Source organism: Schistocerca serialis, chromosome 2 (assembly GCF_023864345.2).
Source record: "Schistocerca serialis cubense isolate TAMUIC-IGC-003099 chromosome 2, iqSchSeri2.2, whole genome shotgun sequence".
NCBI lineage: Eukaryota > Metazoa > Arthropoda > Insecta > Orthoptera > Acrididae > Schistocerca > Schistocerca serialis.
In genome coordinates, this window is record NC_064639.1 from 502,232,071 (window position 1) to 502,252,481 (window position 20,411).

At 44.1% G+C, this 20,411-nt stretch overlaps 1 protein-coding gene across 1 annotated transcript in view; it reads left to right on the top strand.

Annotated features, from left to right (window-relative positions):
- The window catches only part of LOC126456147 (probable RNA-binding protein 46), a 63,246-nt gene extending 43,487 nt beyond the window's left edge, over positions 1-19,759 (top strand). Inside the window, exons 3-6 of the mRNA XM_050091901.1 lie at positions 1,849-2,010; positions 7,836-8,047; positions 19,566-19,631; positions 19,747-19,759. Of these exons, the coding sequence (XP_049947858.1) occupies positions 1,849-2,010; positions 7,836-8,047; positions 19,566-19,631; positions 19,747-19,759 (453 nt within the window). The remainder of the gene's footprint in view (positions 1-1,848; positions 2,011-7,835; positions 8,048-19,565; positions 19,632-19,746) is intronic.
- The last annotated feature ends 652 nt before the right edge of the window (positions 19,760-20,411 follow it).

Genomic DNA, 20,411 nt, shown 5'->3' on the forward strand with positions numbered 1-20,411 from the left:
AGTGCTTATTGGTGCAAAGATAAAATCGAAATTTTGTAAACATGACTTCCAGTGTAATCACACTTGTATTCCTGTAATTCTAAACAATTTATGGGTTTCTCAATATCCAGAGACGTATGCGGCTCCAACACCTGGGTAATTACTGACCTGTGGCCTTCACTAAATCTCACAGTTCAGCACTTCGGGACCCAAATGGCTGTCTTGTTCATAGACGATTTCTGAATATCATTTCTATTGGTTGGCATTCAGCGGAAATGATCTATGGCTATAAAACAAGAAATTTTAAGGGTCATTTAAAAAGTTTCCGTTTGAGGGCTTAGCTGCAGCGTATACGTAACACAGTGCGCCGCACTCAGTGGCCGCGTGGTTTGAGGCGCCATGTCACGGATTGTGCGGCCCGTCCCGCCGGAGGTTCGAGTCCTCCCTCGGGCAGGGGCGTGTGTGTGTGTTGTTCTTCGCATAAGTTGGTTTAAGTAGTGTGTAAGTCTAGGAACCGATGACCTCAGCAGTTTAGTCCCTTAGGAATTCACACACTTGTGAACATTTTTAACTTTGTGCAACTCCGGTGTGGATATATAAGCACCGTCTACATGACGGTAAGGGATTAGTGTGGCATTCGTGTCTTTCCGACGTGTGTGCGGTAAGCGCGAGCACTTGAACTACGGTGATGCTATTACCAAATGCTTCCAAAAACGACCGACGTGCTAGTATTCTTTTATAATAATAATAATAATGCCGTGTGACGAGGGCCTCCCGTCGGGGAGACCGCTCGCCTGGTGCAAGTCTTTCGATTTGACGTCACTTCGGCGACTTGCGCGTCGAGGTATTCTTTCTTTTCTTGCCGAAGGACAAATAAATACCGGTAGACATCGATCGGAGACTGTCGAAAACCCTTGTTGTGGAATGGTGCAGCAAGGGATGCTGCTACATTATGATGACGCACATCCTCATATCTCAAATGTTCTAACACTGAAATTACGCCAACTTGAGTGGGAGACACTCGAGCACCTGCCTTATAGTCCTGATCTCTCCTCGTGCGGTTATCACGCATTCAATCTCTTAGAAAACACTGTGATGGGTCGACGATTCCAGTCAGACAAGGGTGTGTAGCAGACATTTTCAGACTTCTTTCACGCTGCAGGATACGGTGTGTTACCAAACGTGTATCAGGAACCAGTGCGTCTGTGGGATGAATGTCTCAATGCTCACGACGATTTTGTCTGATTGGCATTCCGATTTTGGACTGTACGACGCTTAAACGGAAACTTTTTGATCGCCCCTTATAGATGTATGATGCCAAGCACCTTTTAAAGTTTTGTTTGAGTGTCCCCTACTCTACTATTGTAGTGACAAAACATCTGTTTTACTCCTCACACCTGTTGTAATTGTGTAACTTTTAAGTTATTCTGTTCTGTGGCTCTTTTTGTATTTTCAAATATTTTTTGTGCTCCTATTCCTTTCTTAAATTTTTGGTTACTTTATTACTCTTACTGTTTTTTTAATTTCCAAGTTTTATAACTACTAATATGTTAATGATAACGATCATTCCGTGCCTCCTGAACTTTTACAACGTCAGCGAAAACATCAACAACCAAATGAGACGAGCTAACCGTTATCAGACTGGGTGCACATGAGCGACACGTGCTAGTTGTCCAGTTCCAGTCTTACGCAATAAATCTAGGCTATTTTAGTCTCACAACATCTTCATTACTGCTAAAGTTGTTGAAAAAATTATCAGAGTGTTAGCCGGATGGTCACTCGTTCTCTGCAATACTGACACAAACGGCGGACTGTTTTACGTTGAGGACGGTACACACAGACTGCAGCAGTTAGCTGTCCACTGTGCAGGAGGCGGAGCGCGCAGCGCGGCTGCTGCACGGGCGGGAGGTGCGGCCCGGCAGGCGCGTCGCCGTGCTGCCCGCCGCCGACAACAGCCGCCTGCTGGTGACGTCGCAGCCAGCGCCGGGCACCACCAGCGTGCCGCAGCTCTCGTGCGATCTCCTCGCAGAGGTCAGTGCAGTACCTGCCACAGCTCTCAGTCCTCTGCCTAAGCATCCTGCTTGTGCCAACAGTTGGTGTTTGAATTTTCTCATTTTGAGAGAACTGAAGGATCTGTTCAATTGTTAAAAGCCATTCAACAGCCAAGATGGCATAAATTATTTCTTTAAGATAACCGGTTTCAACAGACTATGCTGTCATCTTCAGGCCTTAAAGTCTTTTCTTTGTAAAACATGTTCGTTTTACGCTGATCTCACGCACAAGATGTGTAGTGGATAAAAATCCACTCTGGGCGGTGCGCTTGTGCACCTATCGCGTTTGCGGCCACAAGCACACCGCCGAGGGCGGGAGGGAGGCACCGCGAAATAATGTGCTATTTCCATCCACTTGACATCTTGTGAATGAGGTCAGCGTAAAATCAACATATGTTGCAACAAAAAAGATTTTAAGACTTGAAGATGACAGCATAGTCTGTTAAAACCAGTTGTCTTGGATAAAGAAATATTTTGTGCGATCTTGGCTGTTGGATGGTTTTCAAGAACAGTTCATGTACAGCTGAAAATCAGACGGATTACAATTAGTAGTATAGAAATTGTTTTTCTGTCTCGACTTCAAAGTGACCGGTTTCACTACCTCTTGTGCCAAGAACAAGTCCAAAATAATATAGTTACTCTGTCAGCTTCTGTTACATATAAATCTAGTAACTCTCGTATCTTGTGAACCTCTGTGCAGTTGGATATCTGATGATGGGAATAAACCCGAAACGCATCAGTTGAGCAGTTTGAGTAATAGTCATTTTTCACTGACTGTACGACACTTTTGAAGCGGCCTATTCAGCTCCAATACAGTACGACGTTATACTGTTGTTGTGTACGATTTTTTACACAACAGTACAGAGAAGTGGGCTACAGAATGATGCGATAACTGTCGTCGTAGGAAAGCTGGACAGAACCAAACACGATTAGCGAACAAGTTAACACAGTAAACTGAATGTTTTGTTAACTTGTATTTCTCCAAGTGTGTGAACACACATTACAAATAATGCAGCAAGAAATGGGGTCCAGCTCTCCATGTGAACAAAGGCAATACTCTCTGAATTAAGCACGAATATCGATGTCGTAGGGAAGCGGCTCCAAGTGCAAGTGGGGCTGGTTGCTACCGCCAGCCATCATATATCGCGGCGGCAGAGGGCGCTCATAGTCTGTATCCGTTGGAGGCGTGGCTCAACGGGCGTGGACCATTGGGCCCACAAGACCCCGCACTACCACTAGTGGCCACTTGAAATTCCACTGTCAGTCTAAAGACTCCAGTAGGGTGGTATCGATACAAGAAACTACAAATGTCAGATATAAAATGCTTGGCTACAAATAGCATATAAATGTGATGCAGCCATAAGCAACAGAAAAATTACCTGAACAATTTCATAATGCTTTATTTTCTCCAAAACTGAATATAAATACATGCCAGTTATTTTTGAGAGATATCACCCTGGGTAAAATTCTTCTTTAACTCCTCTACGTACAAGTGCTTCAGGCTAGATACACCATCAGTGGGTTCTTTTCATAGACTTAAATGTAAAAGATAACTCAGCATACACAAGTTTTGCTTGCAAGGAACACAATGACCATTTTAGTTACAGTAGAGAACTGAGCATTGTAATTAACATACAGAACACACTCACAAGTCGTGTGTTATTTGATTTATTACGACTTGTTACGCTTGTTAAATGCGAGCGTCCTCAGACATTCATTTCCATACTGGCAATACGTTATAAGAAATCTGAGAAACTTCATGTCTGACAACTGAAACTGGTCACAGTAAATAAGATAATACGCATCATGTGGCCATGTTGTCTATATTAATGCTAAAGATCATATCGCAGAAAAACAATACTTAAAGATGAGGTTGTGGTCATTAGTTTCACTGATACTGTGTATATACAGTGACTGAAAAAAAAATGAAGCGCCCAGAAGAGCAGGAGGAAGTCAAATGAAATTACACAGGTTGAGAGCGTGTGTGACATTATTGCAGTGATTAAAAAGTCGAGTCAAACTAACGAAGAAAATGGCAGTAAGAACTCCTGTCCTGGATACGTGCACTGATTCCGTTGGTCACTTTGCCATGAAGTCAGTGTAGCCTCTCCTGAGGCAAGTTGCCCCATACTTGTTGTAACTGGTCGTTGATAACCTGGGTGCTGGCATTTGGACGGAGTTGATGTTCAAACGGGGACAGATAGAGGGATCTTGCTGGCCACGGGAGTTCCTCAACGTCAGAAGACAGTTCAGAAAGTCACATGACGTGTGTGAGTGAGCTTTGTCCTGTTGAAAAATGGCACCCAGATACTGTCATTCCCAAGTCGCCGACATACTCACCGACAATGGTCATCTTGTGTAGGGCAGAACCGTGATCCATTGTTGAAACACAATACGACACCGTTCATCAGCAGTTCCTACTTGCTGGTCACAGCACCACTCCAAGCGCAGCCGTTTCTGTTGTGTTAAGGGCACCCTATCGTGGGACGGTGATTTCCTAGTCCAGCTGCTACTAGTCTCCGACCAATGACGCTGGATGACTCAAAATGTTGCTGGGAGTCCATCATTTGTTCTCAGATGGCACTCGTGTATGCGAAGAGGTTATAAAGTGTTTGATGATAAGACGTAGTCGCCCGAAACCTTGACGAGCATGCTTGCCATCAAGTTTTCATGCCACTCAGCATAAGGTCACTGTCACATCCGACAGCGCCACAAACCAGAATATTGCACGATCCGATGAGCCGGTCAAATGGAGACTCCCAATGAGGAGCCTTACTCTGTCCAGCGCTGATAACGCTGTCTCATTTGAGTACGCGGCTTCCCCGTGTCCATCACAGTGATCATTCAACATCTAGTATTCTCTAGCAAGACTGGTAACAACGCCAAACATGGACGACAATAACGTACTCTTGTCGACCATGTCTTGTAGGTGCTTTTTGGCCAGGCAGTGTATTTGCAGTAAACAGTTAAGTATGTGGCGTTCGAAAGCAGCGAATAATGACTGAACATCTTTTACAGAAATGATCTGTAGGCCTGAACAGTTCATACTAAATTTATAGCTATAGAACGTGTGGTGAAATTATCACAGCTTCTCGTGCGTTAATGAACAGAAATAGTAAACACATATAAATTCACATTTCGCCGCCAATTTTCAACTGGAGTTATGTATCGGTGGTTCAGTTGAAATTCATTGCACTTCACATCATAAAAGACTATTACAAAAATGATTGCATGCTAGACTAAAGAATCAAAGGGCTGGGGTTCGATTCCATATCGGTCCTAATTTTTTTTCCACAAAAATGGTTCAAATGGCTCTGAGCACTATGGGACTCAACTGCTGAGGTTATTAGTCCCCTAGTACTTAGAACTAGTTAAACCTAACTAACCTAAGGACATCACAAACATCCATGCCCGAGGCAGGATTCGAACCTGCGACCGTAGCGGTCTGGCGGTTCCAGACTGCAGCGCCTTTAACCGCACGACCACTTCGGCTGGCTTTTTTTCCACTTTTCATATCTTTCGCATCCGACAGTGGCAATATTTGTAGATGGGCAAAATACCAAGCTACATCGTAGTTAGGAGTCCGCGTTAAACTGAAGGTGCCGATATATGAAGGGCTTATTTCAATAGTGGTACAAGTCGATAACCTCCACTCTTCTGCCTATAATGCTTCTGAAATTAATGATCCAAACAAACAAACAGAAAGAAAGGTTCATTTCTAGGAAGAAGCCATATGCTTGAATATTTCTGGCATCTCAACTGCAGATTTTTCAGCGCTCATTTAACTTTAGGACTCTGTATCTCAAAGTGAACAAAAATGGACTTGTACCACTATTGAAATAAGCCCTTCATATCTGAATGAGTAAGCCTGTTCAAACATGTGAAGAAGGAAGGGTACACCACCTCCAAAAGGACCCACCGCAGTAAACCGCTGTGGTATTCAAACCAACGTTTGGCTTGATAACAACTCTATCTAAGCAGACAATGCAAATTTATATCTCTGCAACTATCTGAGTGTTTATACGTATACTCGTTTCACAAACTCTTAACTTCCACTACGTTGTATCACACGTTAATGGTAGTATTTCAAAACAAACATATACACATATTACATTCTTTCGAAACAATGGTAACAGCGACAATATTTTAAAAATAATTTAGTTTAGTGACTGAAACACAGTTGAAAGTTTCATTTTACTCCTCTGCGTCTAATACTCCAATCTTAGGAAACACTGCCACAGAACCACACGTATTTGTAAACCTTGTCAAATGTGCCTATACGAGATACAAATGAACAAACTACGCTACTGGCCATTAAAGTTGCTACACCACGAAGATGAGGTGCTACAGACGCGAAATTTAACCGACAGAGAGAAGTTGCTGTGATATGCAAATGATTAGCTTTTCAGAGCATTCACACAAGGTTGGCGCCGGTGGCGACACCTACAACGTGCTGACATGAGGAACGTCTAAACGATTTCTCATATACAAACAGCAGTTGACCGGCGTTGCCTGGTGAAACGTTGTTGTGATGCCTCGTGTAAGGAGGAGAAATGCGTACAATCACGTTTCCGACTTTGATAAAGGTAGGATTGTAGCCTATCGCGATTGCGGTTTATCGTATTGCGACATTGCTGCTCGCGTTGGTCGAGATCCAATGACTGATGGCAGAATATGGAATCGATGGGTTCAGGAGGGTAATACGGAACGCCTTGCTGGATCCCAACGGCCTCGTATCACTAGCAGTCGAGATTACAGGCATCTTATCCTCATGGCTGTAATGGATCGTGCAGCCACGTCTCGATCCCTGAGTCGACAGATGGGGACGTTTGCAAGACAACAACCATCTGCACGAACAGTTCGACGACGTTTGCAGCAGCATGGACTATCAGCTCGGAGACCATGGCTGCGGTTACCCTTGACGCTGCATCACAGACAGGAGCGCCTGCGATGGTGTACTCAACGACGAACCTGGGTGCACGAATGGCAAAACGTCATTTTTTCGGATGAATCCAGGTTCTGATAGCAGCATCATGATGGTCGCATCCGTGTTTGGCGACATCACGGTGAACGCATATGGAAGCGTGTATTCGTCATCGCCATACTGGCGTATCACCCGGCGTGATGGTATGGGGTGCCATTTGAACAGTGGACGTTACATTTCAGATGTGTTACTACCTGTGGCTCTACCCTTCATTCGATCCCTGCGAAACCCTACATTTCAGCAAGATTATGCACGACCGCATGTTACAGGTCCTGTACGGGCCTTTCTAGATACAGAAAATGTTCGACGGCTGCCCTGGCCAGCAGATTCTCCAGATGTCTCACCAACTGAAAACGTCTGGTCAAAAGTGGCCGAGCAACTGGCTCGTCACAATAAGCCAGTCACTACTCTTGATGAAATGTGGTATCGTGTTGAAGCTGCATGGGCAGCTGTACCTGTACACGCCATCCAAGCTCTGTTTGACTCAATGCCCAGGCGCATCAAGGCCGTTATTACGGCCACAGGTGGTTGTTCTGGGTACTGATTTCTCAGGATCTAATTGCGTGAAAATGTAATCACATGTCAGTTCTAGTATCATATATTTGTGCAATGAATACCCGTTTATCATCTGCATTTCTTCTTGGTGTAGCAATTTTAATGGCCAGTAGTGTTATATGCCACCTCACAAAAAGATACGTAACGATCTGACCGATACCGTTTCGCGAAAGAAAGAAAAGAATCGATTCGCAACTAAACGGAAAGCAACAGTGAGCCGATGTGTACCGCAGATGCCAGGGTCTTAACAGCGTTGGTGGTTGCAGGATCTGCAGCGGATGACGGACGGCGTGGTGGGCGTGGAGCCGCGCGGCGCGTCGCTGGTGGTGCAGTACGACAGCCACCGGAGCGCGGCGCTGGCGCGGCGCCGCCTCGCCGCCTGCGTGGGGCTGCGCGTCGACTGGCTGCCCGCGGGGCCCGCCGCCGCCGCCGCCGCCGCCGGACACAGGCACGACGCCTCGCCGCCCGGGGACGCACAGTCAGTAGCGCTGCCTTCTTTCTTCTCTTTCTGCCTTGTACTCTCCCCCCTACGGGGTCGGCATTGTTGTATGCGTCGAGGCAGTGTCAGTGCACGCAGAGTAAGTCTGTTTACAAACGTGAATACGTTTTCCAAGGACGTGCGCGACGTGCATCTGATGCGGGACGTGGATACCAGCCCTGTATTCACTTAATTGGATGTAGCAAACCGTCTAAAAACTGTGCTGTCTCAAAATTACCACAAGATACAACCGTGATTTCGGAGGTGGAAGGAGCTAGACGCACACACAGAGAAATAAACACAGACAGTCTTTTACAAAATTTTATTTTATCGAATAACTCTGATCTTGTGACCAGACAAAACTACAATAGTCTGTCCACAACTGTTGGTTCTTTTGAGCGTTCTGGGGGACGTTCATTTTTAACTACAACAGATGAAATATCAGTTCACTTTATTACTTGAATGAGAGAGTAACTTTACTTGATACAATCCTTTACCACGTGAGAGCGTGGAATATTTACAGCATGCGCGCAAAACACCGTCGTTGGTAGATGTGCAATTGGCAGGGCACACGTGGGGAGAGCAGTAGTGATGGGGGCTGGAGGCAGACGCTGTAGGGAAATGCCGAGCGCTTGAGGGGAAAGTGCCATCCTGAAGTGAAGCCTGCACTCATATTTTTAGTAGATATTAAGCGGAGCCCTTCCACATCCACTTTTGCTTGGTGACCATCCAAAAAAAAAATCTGCTGTCACATCTGCTTTTTATGTTATCTGCTAGTACGTAAAACGAATTACACTGAAAAGCAACAAAAGCAGCAATTTATTTTCGCTTTCGAAGAAACCCCATGAATGGCAAATTTTGGGTAAAAGTACATTTCTCTTATTGCTATGTTAAAATTTGCTTCTTTTGCCAAAGCACAATAGAGTTTACACAATGTCACCTCAACAACATCTTGTGTAGATGTAGTTGCGAGAGAATTCTGAAACAGTAGTTTATTAAGTTTATTATGTAAAGGACTGAGGAAAAGTAAGTTCAATAGCTAATGAAGAAGCGCATCCTCAGTACAAAAATACATGTGTAATGTTTTCGCTTATGTTGTTCCAAAACCCATAGAATTTCTCGTTTCACCAGCTATCGATGGTTCTTAAAAATCAAAAAGTCGTAGTTCGCTGATTAACACAATAGATAACAAAGTGTCACATAATAACCGTATGGCAAAGTACTCTCCTCTTTGCATGGTATTATTTGCCAGAATCTCATTCTCATGTCTATGTTTATGAAATATCAAGAATATTGTAGATATTTCGTTCTCGTTTATCGCTGGCGCGCGCCATTTCAAATTAGTGTCCTGCATCAGATCAGTTGTCTCGAGATTGGTGACAGAGACCTCCATCCAAATCTAATGAAAAATTAAGTATCTTAGCTAAATTACATACACAGCAATATATTATACAATATACACCAAACGCAAAATCATAGCGACCCCTATTTTTCATTGCAATCTTTTTCGAATTTCGAGCAGTGCCTTACTTAAATGGAAACTTCACAATAGCTTTGACCATTAACGAAATAATGGGCACGTCGTCATAAATATGACATATAAAGCTGTACGTGAAACAAAAATGAATTTTTTTACCGAATAGTTCCTGTAAAATCCTTTGAGAAAGATTTCAGGGCGTCCGCCTCAATTCTGTCATCGCATGCTCGACACTACACTGAGCGCGCTGCTGTGCTGAGAGAGGAGGCATTGTCTTCAGGGGTGCCTTCTATTGGTTGCTGCAGATTGCAGCGAGCCCTCGCTAATGCCTGTGGCAGCAACTCGCGTTGCGTTGCCGATTTTGTTGTGGCACCGCGTCTCTGGACGATAGCCATCTTCAAACAATTAAAAACAACATTAACGGCCGCCAAGGGAAACAGTTATTTTCCTTTAAACAAGTAGAATGCAAACATTAAATTAAATACATCACCTTTGTGGAACCAAACGGATCTCTGGACGATGGCCATCTTCAAAAAATTAAAAGTAACATTAAAGTCCGCCAAGGGAAAGAATTATCTTCCTTTAAACATGTACAATGCAAACATTAAATTAAATACAGTTCCTTTGTGGAACCCAACGACTCGTACCAGCAAAAAAATAATGCCGAATCCGGCCTCCTAGATTGCAGTAGGCGTTCTCAAACAGGTTAATTACAATACATAGCGAATCACACTCATCAGTAGTGTAAAGCACTTGTAAAAAAAAAAAAAAAAAAAAAAATGTCTTAAAGTTAAACAGGCCACTATATGCTTTACACTCCAAAGGAACGAGAAACTTCGTTGCGTAATGTGATCTGAAAACCAAGTAACGGAACTAAAGCAAATCTTAAAATCTGGGCCCCCATTGAATAAAATACAACTCGTAACTATGACTTAAATAACAATATTGTACCAATGCTTGAACAAATTTCAGACATTAAAAGATTAAAACAACTTTACTAGAACCTTATTTCAAAAGCACCTTGTTTGACATGAATCGCAGTGCAGTCAAAATCGCTCTCTCTCTCTCTCTCTCTCTCTCTCTCTCTCTCTCTCTCTCTAAGAGCAACAAGGAGAAATACTTAGCAAGGCAAGAGTCATACACTGAAGCGCCACAGGAACTGGTATAGGAATGCATATTCAAATACAGAGAGATACGTAGACAGGCAAAATACGGCGCTGCGTTCGGCAACGCCTATATAAGAAAACAAGTGTCTGGCACCGATTGGTTACTGCTGCTACAAAGGCAGTGTATCAAGATTTAAGTAAGTTTGAACGTGGTGTTCAGTCGGCCCAAGATCGATGGGACACAGCATCTCCGAGCTAGCGATGAACTGGGGATTTTCTCGCACGATCGGTTTACGAGTGTACCGTGAATATCAATAATCCGGTAAAACATCAAATCTCCGACACCGCTGCGGCCGGAAAAAGATCCTGCAAGAACGAGACCAACGACGACTGAAGAGAATCGTTCAATGTGACAAAAGTGCAATCCTTTCGCAAACTGCTGCAGATTTCAATGCTGTACAATCAGCAAGTGTCAGCTTGCGAACTATTCAACGAAACAGCGTAGATATGAACTTTCGGAGCAGACAGAAAGCTTTACGCCTCCCTTGGGCCCGTCAACACCGACATTGGACTGTTGATGACTGGAACATATTGCCTGGTCGGACGAGTCTCGTTTCAAATTGTATCGAGCGGATGGTCGTGTACGGGTATGGAGAGAACCTCATGAATCCATGCATCCGTTCATGCCCATTGTGCATTCCGACGGATTTGGGCAATTCCGGCAGGACAATGCAGACATTCCATACGTCCAGAATTGCTACAGAGTGGCCCCAGGAACACTCTTCTGAGTTTAAACACTTCTGCTGGCCACCAAACTCCCCAGACAGAAGCGTTATTGAGCATATCTGGAATGTTTTGCAACATGCTGTTCAGAAGAGATCTTCACCCCTCGTACTCTTACGGATTTATGGACAACCCTGCAGGATTCATGGTGTCAGTTCCCTCTAGCACTACTTCAGACATTAGTCTAGTCCATGCCACGTCGCGTAACGGCACTTCTGCGTGGTCGCGGGGGCCCGACACAATATTAGAAAGGTGAACCTGTTTCTTTGGCTCTTCAAAAAATGGTTCAAATGGCTCTGAGCACTATGGGACTCAACGTCTGAGGTCATCAGTCCCCTAGAACTTAGAACTACTTAAACCTAACTAACCTAAGGACATCACACACATCCATGCCCGAGGCAGGATTCGAACCTGTGACCGTAGCGGTCACGCGATCCCAAACTGAAGCGCCTAGAACCGCACGGCCACACCGGCCGGCCTTTGGCTCTTCAGTGTATATGTTTATTTTTTTTTACAATGTCTAGACCAATAAACATCAACATTAGTACTTAAAACTTAACAGCGCAATGCCAAAACCAAAATGCAAAACTCGGGGAATCGTCTGGGCATGGAGTGTAGCACAGACTTGAACAGCGTGTCCTCAAACACCCTGAAACTGTTGTACATTAATAGCAAAGCTGACAAATGTTTGCGTATTAACTGTAACGCTCACCGCTTATTCGTTTGCTATGTCCTTCCCTTGCCACAATAAAAATCCACAAGCAGTACGGTGACATTCGGCCGAATTACCAGATGACACGAGCTGTATACATTGCGCCCGTTGACGTTTGACACCTGGCAGTCCATTCAAGAGCGCGCACACTCGTAATCTCGAGTGAGAATTATCCAGGCGGCAAGCGTAACACATTCCTATCAGTGCCCAGTTTTAACGCCAGGTATACCTCCAACTCCACTTCACACGCACATGGCGTGAACATCTACTATAAATGCTGCTACCGAACAAGGTGACACTGTGCCAGTCCCGCGGCGTCAACTCCACGTGTGAACAGCTCCCCCACGGTTCCACAAGACTCAGTCGCTCTCACATTCGCCGGAGGCGACAACACCATGTGCCGATGCCGATGCGCGTACAGTGCTTTAAAGCCCCATCGGATTCCATGCCCGTATCCTGGAAGCGGCACGTTAACGCGCTGCGCTATCCCGTCGATTTACCGTCGGTATAATTACATTTACTGCTATATTCTGCATACAGAGGGTACTTCGTTTGTCACCGTCACCTGTCCTTAAGCCTCCCTGTGAGTTCGACTCTTTTATTTTCACTGTCATCGTCTTTTGGTGAGAGATGCGTAGGGTAAGCCAAAAGTTCGTCGACTTCTAGAAACGTTCGCTCGAGGAATCTCAACAGTAAACCACATTGTAATGCACAACGCCATGAACCCGTATAAAACCGGAAATGGCTTTGTATATTTGAGTATCTTCATGGTACAATAAAAGAGGAGCAAAAGGGGAAATTTTACAAGGTTTTGCACTATGCGGTTTTGCTGTACTTTGAAGAAAGTGCAGGAAACCGGTGTCCATGTTTGGCCGTACATCCATTAGAAGTGCCGTCTCCGCTTGTAGTGGTTTACATGAGTCAGCCGAGGTCTTCCAACAATGCGAGGAAACCTGTCGAGCAACACGCGCTCCTTGCGCCCGTTATTTCAAGCGTTGCTTTTGCAGAAAAAATGATGTTCAAATCTACATGGAGGAGTTAATCTGATACAGGATAGTAATACATTAATAACTAACTCTAGTAACGGATTTCGCATACTTTCATTTAAATAAAAGTGTTGCTACAGTATCGGGAAAAAAGTATCCAAATTTTCATGTAATTCTCGTACGAATGAAAGTTTTGTAAGTTACTTTCTTTGTCGGTGGACTGACGTCTTGTTAATTCTTCCCTTTAGTATGGTATACGTCTCGTATCCCCCTCTCCTACATTTACTTTTATGCAACTCTAAAACATTTTTGTGCTGCAACACATGTTAAATATAGTTATCAACTTTTTAGGAAAGCTGATCCAGTTGCTGTAGAGAACTTTGTGAACCTTATCAAGGAACAAGAGTGGGAAGATGTTTATAGGGCGGATACAGTAGACGATAAATATAATGCTTTCCTCAAGACTTTTCTCGTGCTCTTTGAAAGTTGCTTCCGTTAGAACGTTCAAAACAGGGTAGGCCTACTAGCACAAACAGGCAGCCTGGGTGGCTGACTAGAGGGATAAGAATATCCTGTAGAACAAAGTGGCAATTATACCAAAACGTTAGAAACAGTCAAAATCCAAATGCAGCAGCCCATTACAAACAGTATTGTAAGGTGCTTAGAAAAGTTATTACGAAGGCAAAAAGTATGTGGTATGCAGATAGAATAGCTAAGTCACAGGATAAAATTAAAACCATATGGTCAGTCGTAAAGGAAGTGGCTGGTCTGCAGAGACAGGTCGAGGATATAGAATCAGTGCGTAGTGGGAATGTCCGTGTTACTGATACGTTGCATATATGTACAGTATTTAATAATCACTTTCTGAATGTAGCAGGTGAACTAAATAGAAACCTAGTCCCAACAGGGAATCATATAGCGCTCGTAGAAAAAAGTGTTCCGAGACTGTTACCTGAAATGCTCCTCCATGATACTGACAAGAGGGAGATTGAGTTAATAATTAAATCACTAAAGACCAAGAACTCTCATGGACATGACGGGGTATCTAGCAGAATACTGAAGTATTGTTCTATGTGTGTTAGCCCAGTACTTAGCCATATCTGTAACTTTTCCTTTAGGAGTGGTCGGTTTCCTGACCGATTAAAGTACTCGGTAGTGAAGCCATTTATAAAAAGGGAGACAGGGATAATGTTGACAATTATAGACCTATTTCTATGCCATCGGTGTTTGCTAAAGTTATCGAGAAGGTTGTATATACAAGGTTAGTGGAGCATTTAAATTCACATAATTTGCTGTCAAATGTACAGTTTGGTTTTAGAAATAGTTTAACAACTGGAAATGCTATATTCTACTTTCTCTGTGAGGTTTTGGACGGATTAAATAAATGGTTGCGAACGCTAGGTGTTTTCTTTGATTTAACGAAGGCTTTTGAATGTGTTGACCACAAAATATTACTGCAGAAGTTGGACCATTATGAAGTAAGGGGAGTAGCTTACAATTGGTTCGCCTCTTAATTTAAAAACAGAAAGCAGAAGGTAATTCTCCGCAATATTGAGAGTGGTAGTGATGTTCAGTCCCAATGGGGCACTGTTACGTGGGGCGTTCCCCAAGGGTCGGTGCTGGGGCCACTGCTGTTTCTTATTTATATAAATGATATGCCTTCTAGTATTACAGGTGATTCAAAAATATTTCTGTTTTCTAATGACACCAGCTTGGTAGTGAAGGATCGTGTGTGTAATATTGAAACAGTATCAAATAATGTAGTTCATGAAATAAGTTCGTGGCTTGTGGAAAATATTTTGATACTAAATCACAGTAAGATTCAGTTTTTACAGTTTCTAACTCACACTTCCACAAGAACAGAAATTTTGATCAGACAGAATGGGCATATTATAAGCGAGACGGAACAGTTAAAGTTCCTAGGCGTTCGGATAGATAGTAAGCTGTTGTGGAAAGCCCATGTTCAGGATCTTGTTCAGAAACCAAATGCTGCTTCATTTACCATTAGAACAGTATCTGAAATAAGTGACAGTTCAACACGAAAAGTAGTCTACTTCGCATATTTTCATACTCTTATGTCATATGGTATTATTTTTTGGGGTAATTCTTCTGATTCGAAAAGGATATTTTTGGCTCAAAAACGGGCTGTTCGAGCTATGTGTGGTGTAAGTTCGAGAACCTCTTGTCGACCCCTGTTTAATAGACAGGGAATTCTGACATTGCCCTCACAGTATATATTTTCTTTAATGTCATTTGTTGTTAGCAATATTAGCTTATTCCCAAGAGTTAGCAACTTTCACTCAGTTAATACTAGGCAGAAATCAAATCTGCGTGTGGTATGCACTTCCTTGACTCTTGTGCAGAAAGGAGTGCAGTATTCTGCTGCATCCATTTTCAATAAGCTACCACAAGAACTCAAAAATCTCAGCAGTAGCCCAAACACTTTTAAGTCTAAACTGAAGAGTTTCCTCATGGCTCACTCCTTCTATTCTGTCGAGGAGCTCCTGGGAGAGCTGAAAAATTAAGCAAATTCAAGTGTTACATTGTTGATTTTCCTTATTTAAACTTACGAATTGTTGCTTGAATATGTTACTTATATTTCATTTTATCTGTTTCTACTATCGTGTTATAATTTCATGTATTGACTCGTTCCATGACCATGGAGACTTCTCCTTAATTTGGTCCCACGGAACAATAAATAAATAAAAAATTAATAATAAATCGCTACGTCCAAATTTTTCGAGATATTTAACTGATGCCACAGTCTCCAGTGAAAGTGAAATCAGATAGTAACGGATGTTTCCGCCTATTTATGAGCAATACTTTACTTTTATGTATGTCGAGGGTCAACTGGCAATTTCCGCAACTAGCATCGATCCTTTGCGAGTCTTCCTGCTTTGGTTACAATTTCCTAGCGATGCCATTTCACTGTAAACAAAAAAATGGCTCTGAGCACTATAGGACTTAACTTCTGAGGTCATCAGTCCCCTAGAACTTAGAACTAGTTAAACCTAACCAACCTCAGGACATCACACATATCCATGCCCGAGGCAGGATTCGAACCTGCGACCGTAGCGATCACATGGTTCCAGACTGTAGTGCCTAGAACCGTTCGGCCACTCTGGCCGGCTCACTGTATACAACAGCATCATTCGCTAACAGCGTCATTGAGCTTCGACATTTTTCACCGCTTCATTTATTCAGAGTATCTGATTAATCTTCACCAACCGAAATAACTTTTTGTCCAGAAGCAAAATAAATGTATCAAGAAAATATTGTTTAATTCTCAGGGGGATAGTAAGCAACATGGTTGACATTCTTGTAACTTTTTTCGTTGCGTTAAATCGCTCCCTATATATTTCCTTCGGTAATCGACTTCCTCTCTTCAGAACTGTTCAAAAACAAGTACTGTGTACCATTCACGTAATCATGGCTTTAATAAAAATGTAACTCAAAATTGAGTTTGACTCATTATCGCAGGCCAAGTAACTTTTATTGAATATTGCACTATACTTTAAGGGACTCAGATACTTGACAATATATTTCAAAGTAGTCACCAAGTGCCTGTAAACAGCAATCAGATCATTGTACTAATGATTCAGTTCCTCGACAATAGGTATCCGCTCGTCGTTCACGAAGCCATTCGTGAACCGCTCTATGAACGTCCTGATGGCAAGAAAATCTCTTTGACCTCAGATGTTATTTCAACTTGGAGAAAAGATGGAAATCACGTGGTCCAAGATCAGCATCACGGACGTCTTTGCGACCTTCTTTAAATGTTGGCATCATTTTACTACGACTGGATTCAACATTGCATTTGGTTCAGATACCTGCAGAATTTCACGGTGAATCTGTGTGCAATTTAGATGTTTTACCCAAAAGAATCGTAGTGTCCTGCGTGCTTCAACGTTGGAGTGCATTTCTATTGGTTGCGCCATTTAAGTTGCATAGTGTGATGCACCCTGCTGACCATGACCCGACAGAACAGTATCCGCAGGAAACTAAGATCATGTAGTCTCATTTGACAATGCACCCGAATTCCGCTCCGTTCAGCATCGTGTGCCTCGACCCGTAATTTGCGCAGCACCGACGTAGTCACCTTGAACGTTTTGCTTGCACGGTCCGTTACCCTTTTGTGTCTGCACTGTGACTCATTTCTACTTTTCGTCGTCAGTAATTTTAATGACGTTATCGCCTTCAGTGCCAGGACAGCGAGGTGACAACGTGCGCTGTTCTGTACTTATTCCGTCGTTGCGCGGAATGTGCATTCGAACGTTGAGCGTGCCGAGTTTCTGACGTCATAGCGTGGAACAGCACGTTGGGAAGTCTTTCAGAACGTGCAGAGCAATATCTATCCTGTCAGATATTCTGAACGTGAGGTTGAACGTTAACCAGCGAGAAGGCACCGAGCGAGGTGGCGCTGTGGTTAGCACACTGGACTCGCATTCGGAAGGACGACGGTTCAATCCCGCGTGCGGCCATCCTGATTTAGGCTTTCCGTGATTTCCCTAGATCACTTCAGGAAAATGTCGGGATGGTTCCTTTGAAATGGCGCGGCCGATTTCCTTCCCCGTCCGCCCCTAATCCGAGCTTGTGCTCCGTCTCTAATGACCTCGTTGTCGACGGGACGTTAAACACTAATCTCCTCTTCCCAGTGAGACAGCAAAACCCACCCTACGTCACATGCATGCCATCCGCCTTCGGTGCAGAATTGTGAGACGCCATATTGGCTTCCAGTTGAAAGCCGTAGTACATATGCCGTTTCTGAGCTTCAAAAGACTGGGTAGCTTTCGAAAACCCTTCGTTAATTGTATGATTCGTTATAATAACATGACGAGAAACGTCATATTCGTGCAGTTTGTTATAATTAAATTTCAGTTAGTAATATAGCTTCAATTAATGCTTTCAGGACGTGGTAACAAGCTACATCTGGTCTTACAACGCTTGTGGTGGTCATGATGGCGCTATTGGTAGCGTCACAATTTTGCAGCGAAATTTTGAAATGTTGGTGGTTCACGCCCCACTGCACCCCAAAATTATTTCTTATAACCTTCGCCTTTTTAATAGCTTCTGATACGTTCTCATTAGTTTATTATAAATATGTACTGTAATGTTCAGTGATATGTAAATATAAGGGCGCCGTTTTGGAGGGGTGAGTTTGTTCGATTGGCGTAATCTACAGGACACCTTGCAGTACTTGTAGTAAGATATTTTGCCCTTTTTCCTTTTAAGTTTTGTAATTCACATGCGGAGATTTTTACTTCTAATTAGAAACAGTGACCGAGTAAGAATTACCTTAGGTTTTATTAAAAAGTGCAAATGATGAAATATTTTTTACCTTATGTGGAAAACTATTGTAAATTTGTATCGCACTATTTGTAATGGAATTTTTATAAGCCGATGTCCTTACTGACTGGGCACGTTACGTTCCTTTTTGCGTTACAATATTTTCAGGGATACTGAAGTTTGTATTTATGTATACTACAGACATAACAACCTGACCAGCATATGGACTAGGGAGAAAAGTACGTCTTAATAGAGCTAATATGGAAGTTTTACGCCCGTCCATTTCTTAAACAGGGTGATTTACAAGCCAGATACAATCAACAACTCCCGCTGGAGCGCGCTGCGATCGCGTGTACCAAGTTAGGGCCCACGTACAGTATGCATAAGTCGCATCGTTTCTGAACGTTCAGCACGCTGACCTCGGCACGCTCAACGTTGTCGTTCGACAGCACGGTCCGCGCGCCGTCGGCTTTATTCACGTGACTGAGTTACTTCCAATTTTGATTCTATAAGGAACTGTTGCGCACAGTGACCGTACACTATAAGGTAGAAGAGGCACACAGCAATCAGTCTCATTCCGATTAGTTTTTATTACTCAGTTTCCTTCTGCATGTGGTGACAGTAAGATGTTTAGGTGAGATGTAATGCCGCGAGTTCGTTATATTGTAACTCAAATGCGCTGAAGACGGCTATTTGTAGTCGAAAACTAGATATACAAAGCACTCCGTCTTCAGGCCACAAGGGGCCTAACGGGACCATCCGACCGCCGTGTCATCCTCAGTTGCTGATGCGGATAGGAGGGGCGTGTGGTCAGCACACCACTCTCCCGGTCGTTATGATGGTTTTCTTTGACCGGAGCCGCTACTATTCGGTCGAGTAGCTCCTCAATTGGCATCACGAGGCTGAGTGCACCCCGAAAAATGGCAACAGCGCATGGCGGCTGGATGGTCACCCATCCAAGTGCCGGCCACGCCCGACAGCGCTTAACTTCGGTGATCTCACGGGAACCGGTGAAAACTAGATATACGAGAGTAAGAAAAACTAATGGGATTGCGACTGATTGCTGTGTGCTTGTGTTTGCGAGTTACTTCTGGGTACGCTCTGGTCTGCGGTTCGCTTTGTCGAATATTAAAGATCGCTGGCAGTGGTGTGTGCGTTACGGTTGCAGGCAGGAGGTGCCCGACGGAGGCCGGCGCACGCTGAGAGCGGTGACGGGCGCCGGCGCCGGCGGCAGGCCCCCCAAAGCGCAGCCGCCTCCGCAGCCGCCGCTGCCCTCGGCGCCGTCTGCAGGCCGCCGCACCGCCCCACCGCCTCCGCTGCAGGTACATACTCAGTGTATAACGCTCCAGGCTGCGGCACTAGCTTAGACTCCTTTGTTTCTTGTACTAGGAGCGTTCAGTAAGTAATGCAACACTGTTTTTTCTGACAGCAGGACGGCTTTATTCAGGATTCCGGTACACCGTGGTATTCCCCACTCTTTTACCACAAAACCCTATTTTTCAGCATAATCTCCGTCCAATGCGACGGCCTTGCGCCACCTTACGGGGAGGGCTTGTATGCCCGTATGTTACCACTCTACTGGTCGACGACGGAGCCGACGTCTTGTTGTGTCAGTAACCTCAACATCATCCACGTATTGCTTCCCACAGAATGCACCCTTCATTGGGCCAAACACATAGACCTCGGAAGGTGCAAAATCTGGTCTGCACAGTGCATGAGGAGGAATATTTTGTGAGCTCCTCTGGACTGCGCAGATGTGTGTGACGCCTTGTCACAATCAGCCCCGTAACGCGCAAGCAGTTCCACACAGATGACCCTTCGTTGCTCTTTGCGTGGTCTTCTGTTAGGTGACGAGGAACTCGGCAGGCACACACCACTGAGTTCCCCAGCTGGTGGACGAGTGTCAACACTACCAGCAGAGACTCCAATTGAGCAGCGAAGTGTTTTTGATCCGTCGAACATCTAGAATGAGAGTGTCCGCACGTTCCAACACTGCAAGAGTCACAGCAGTGTG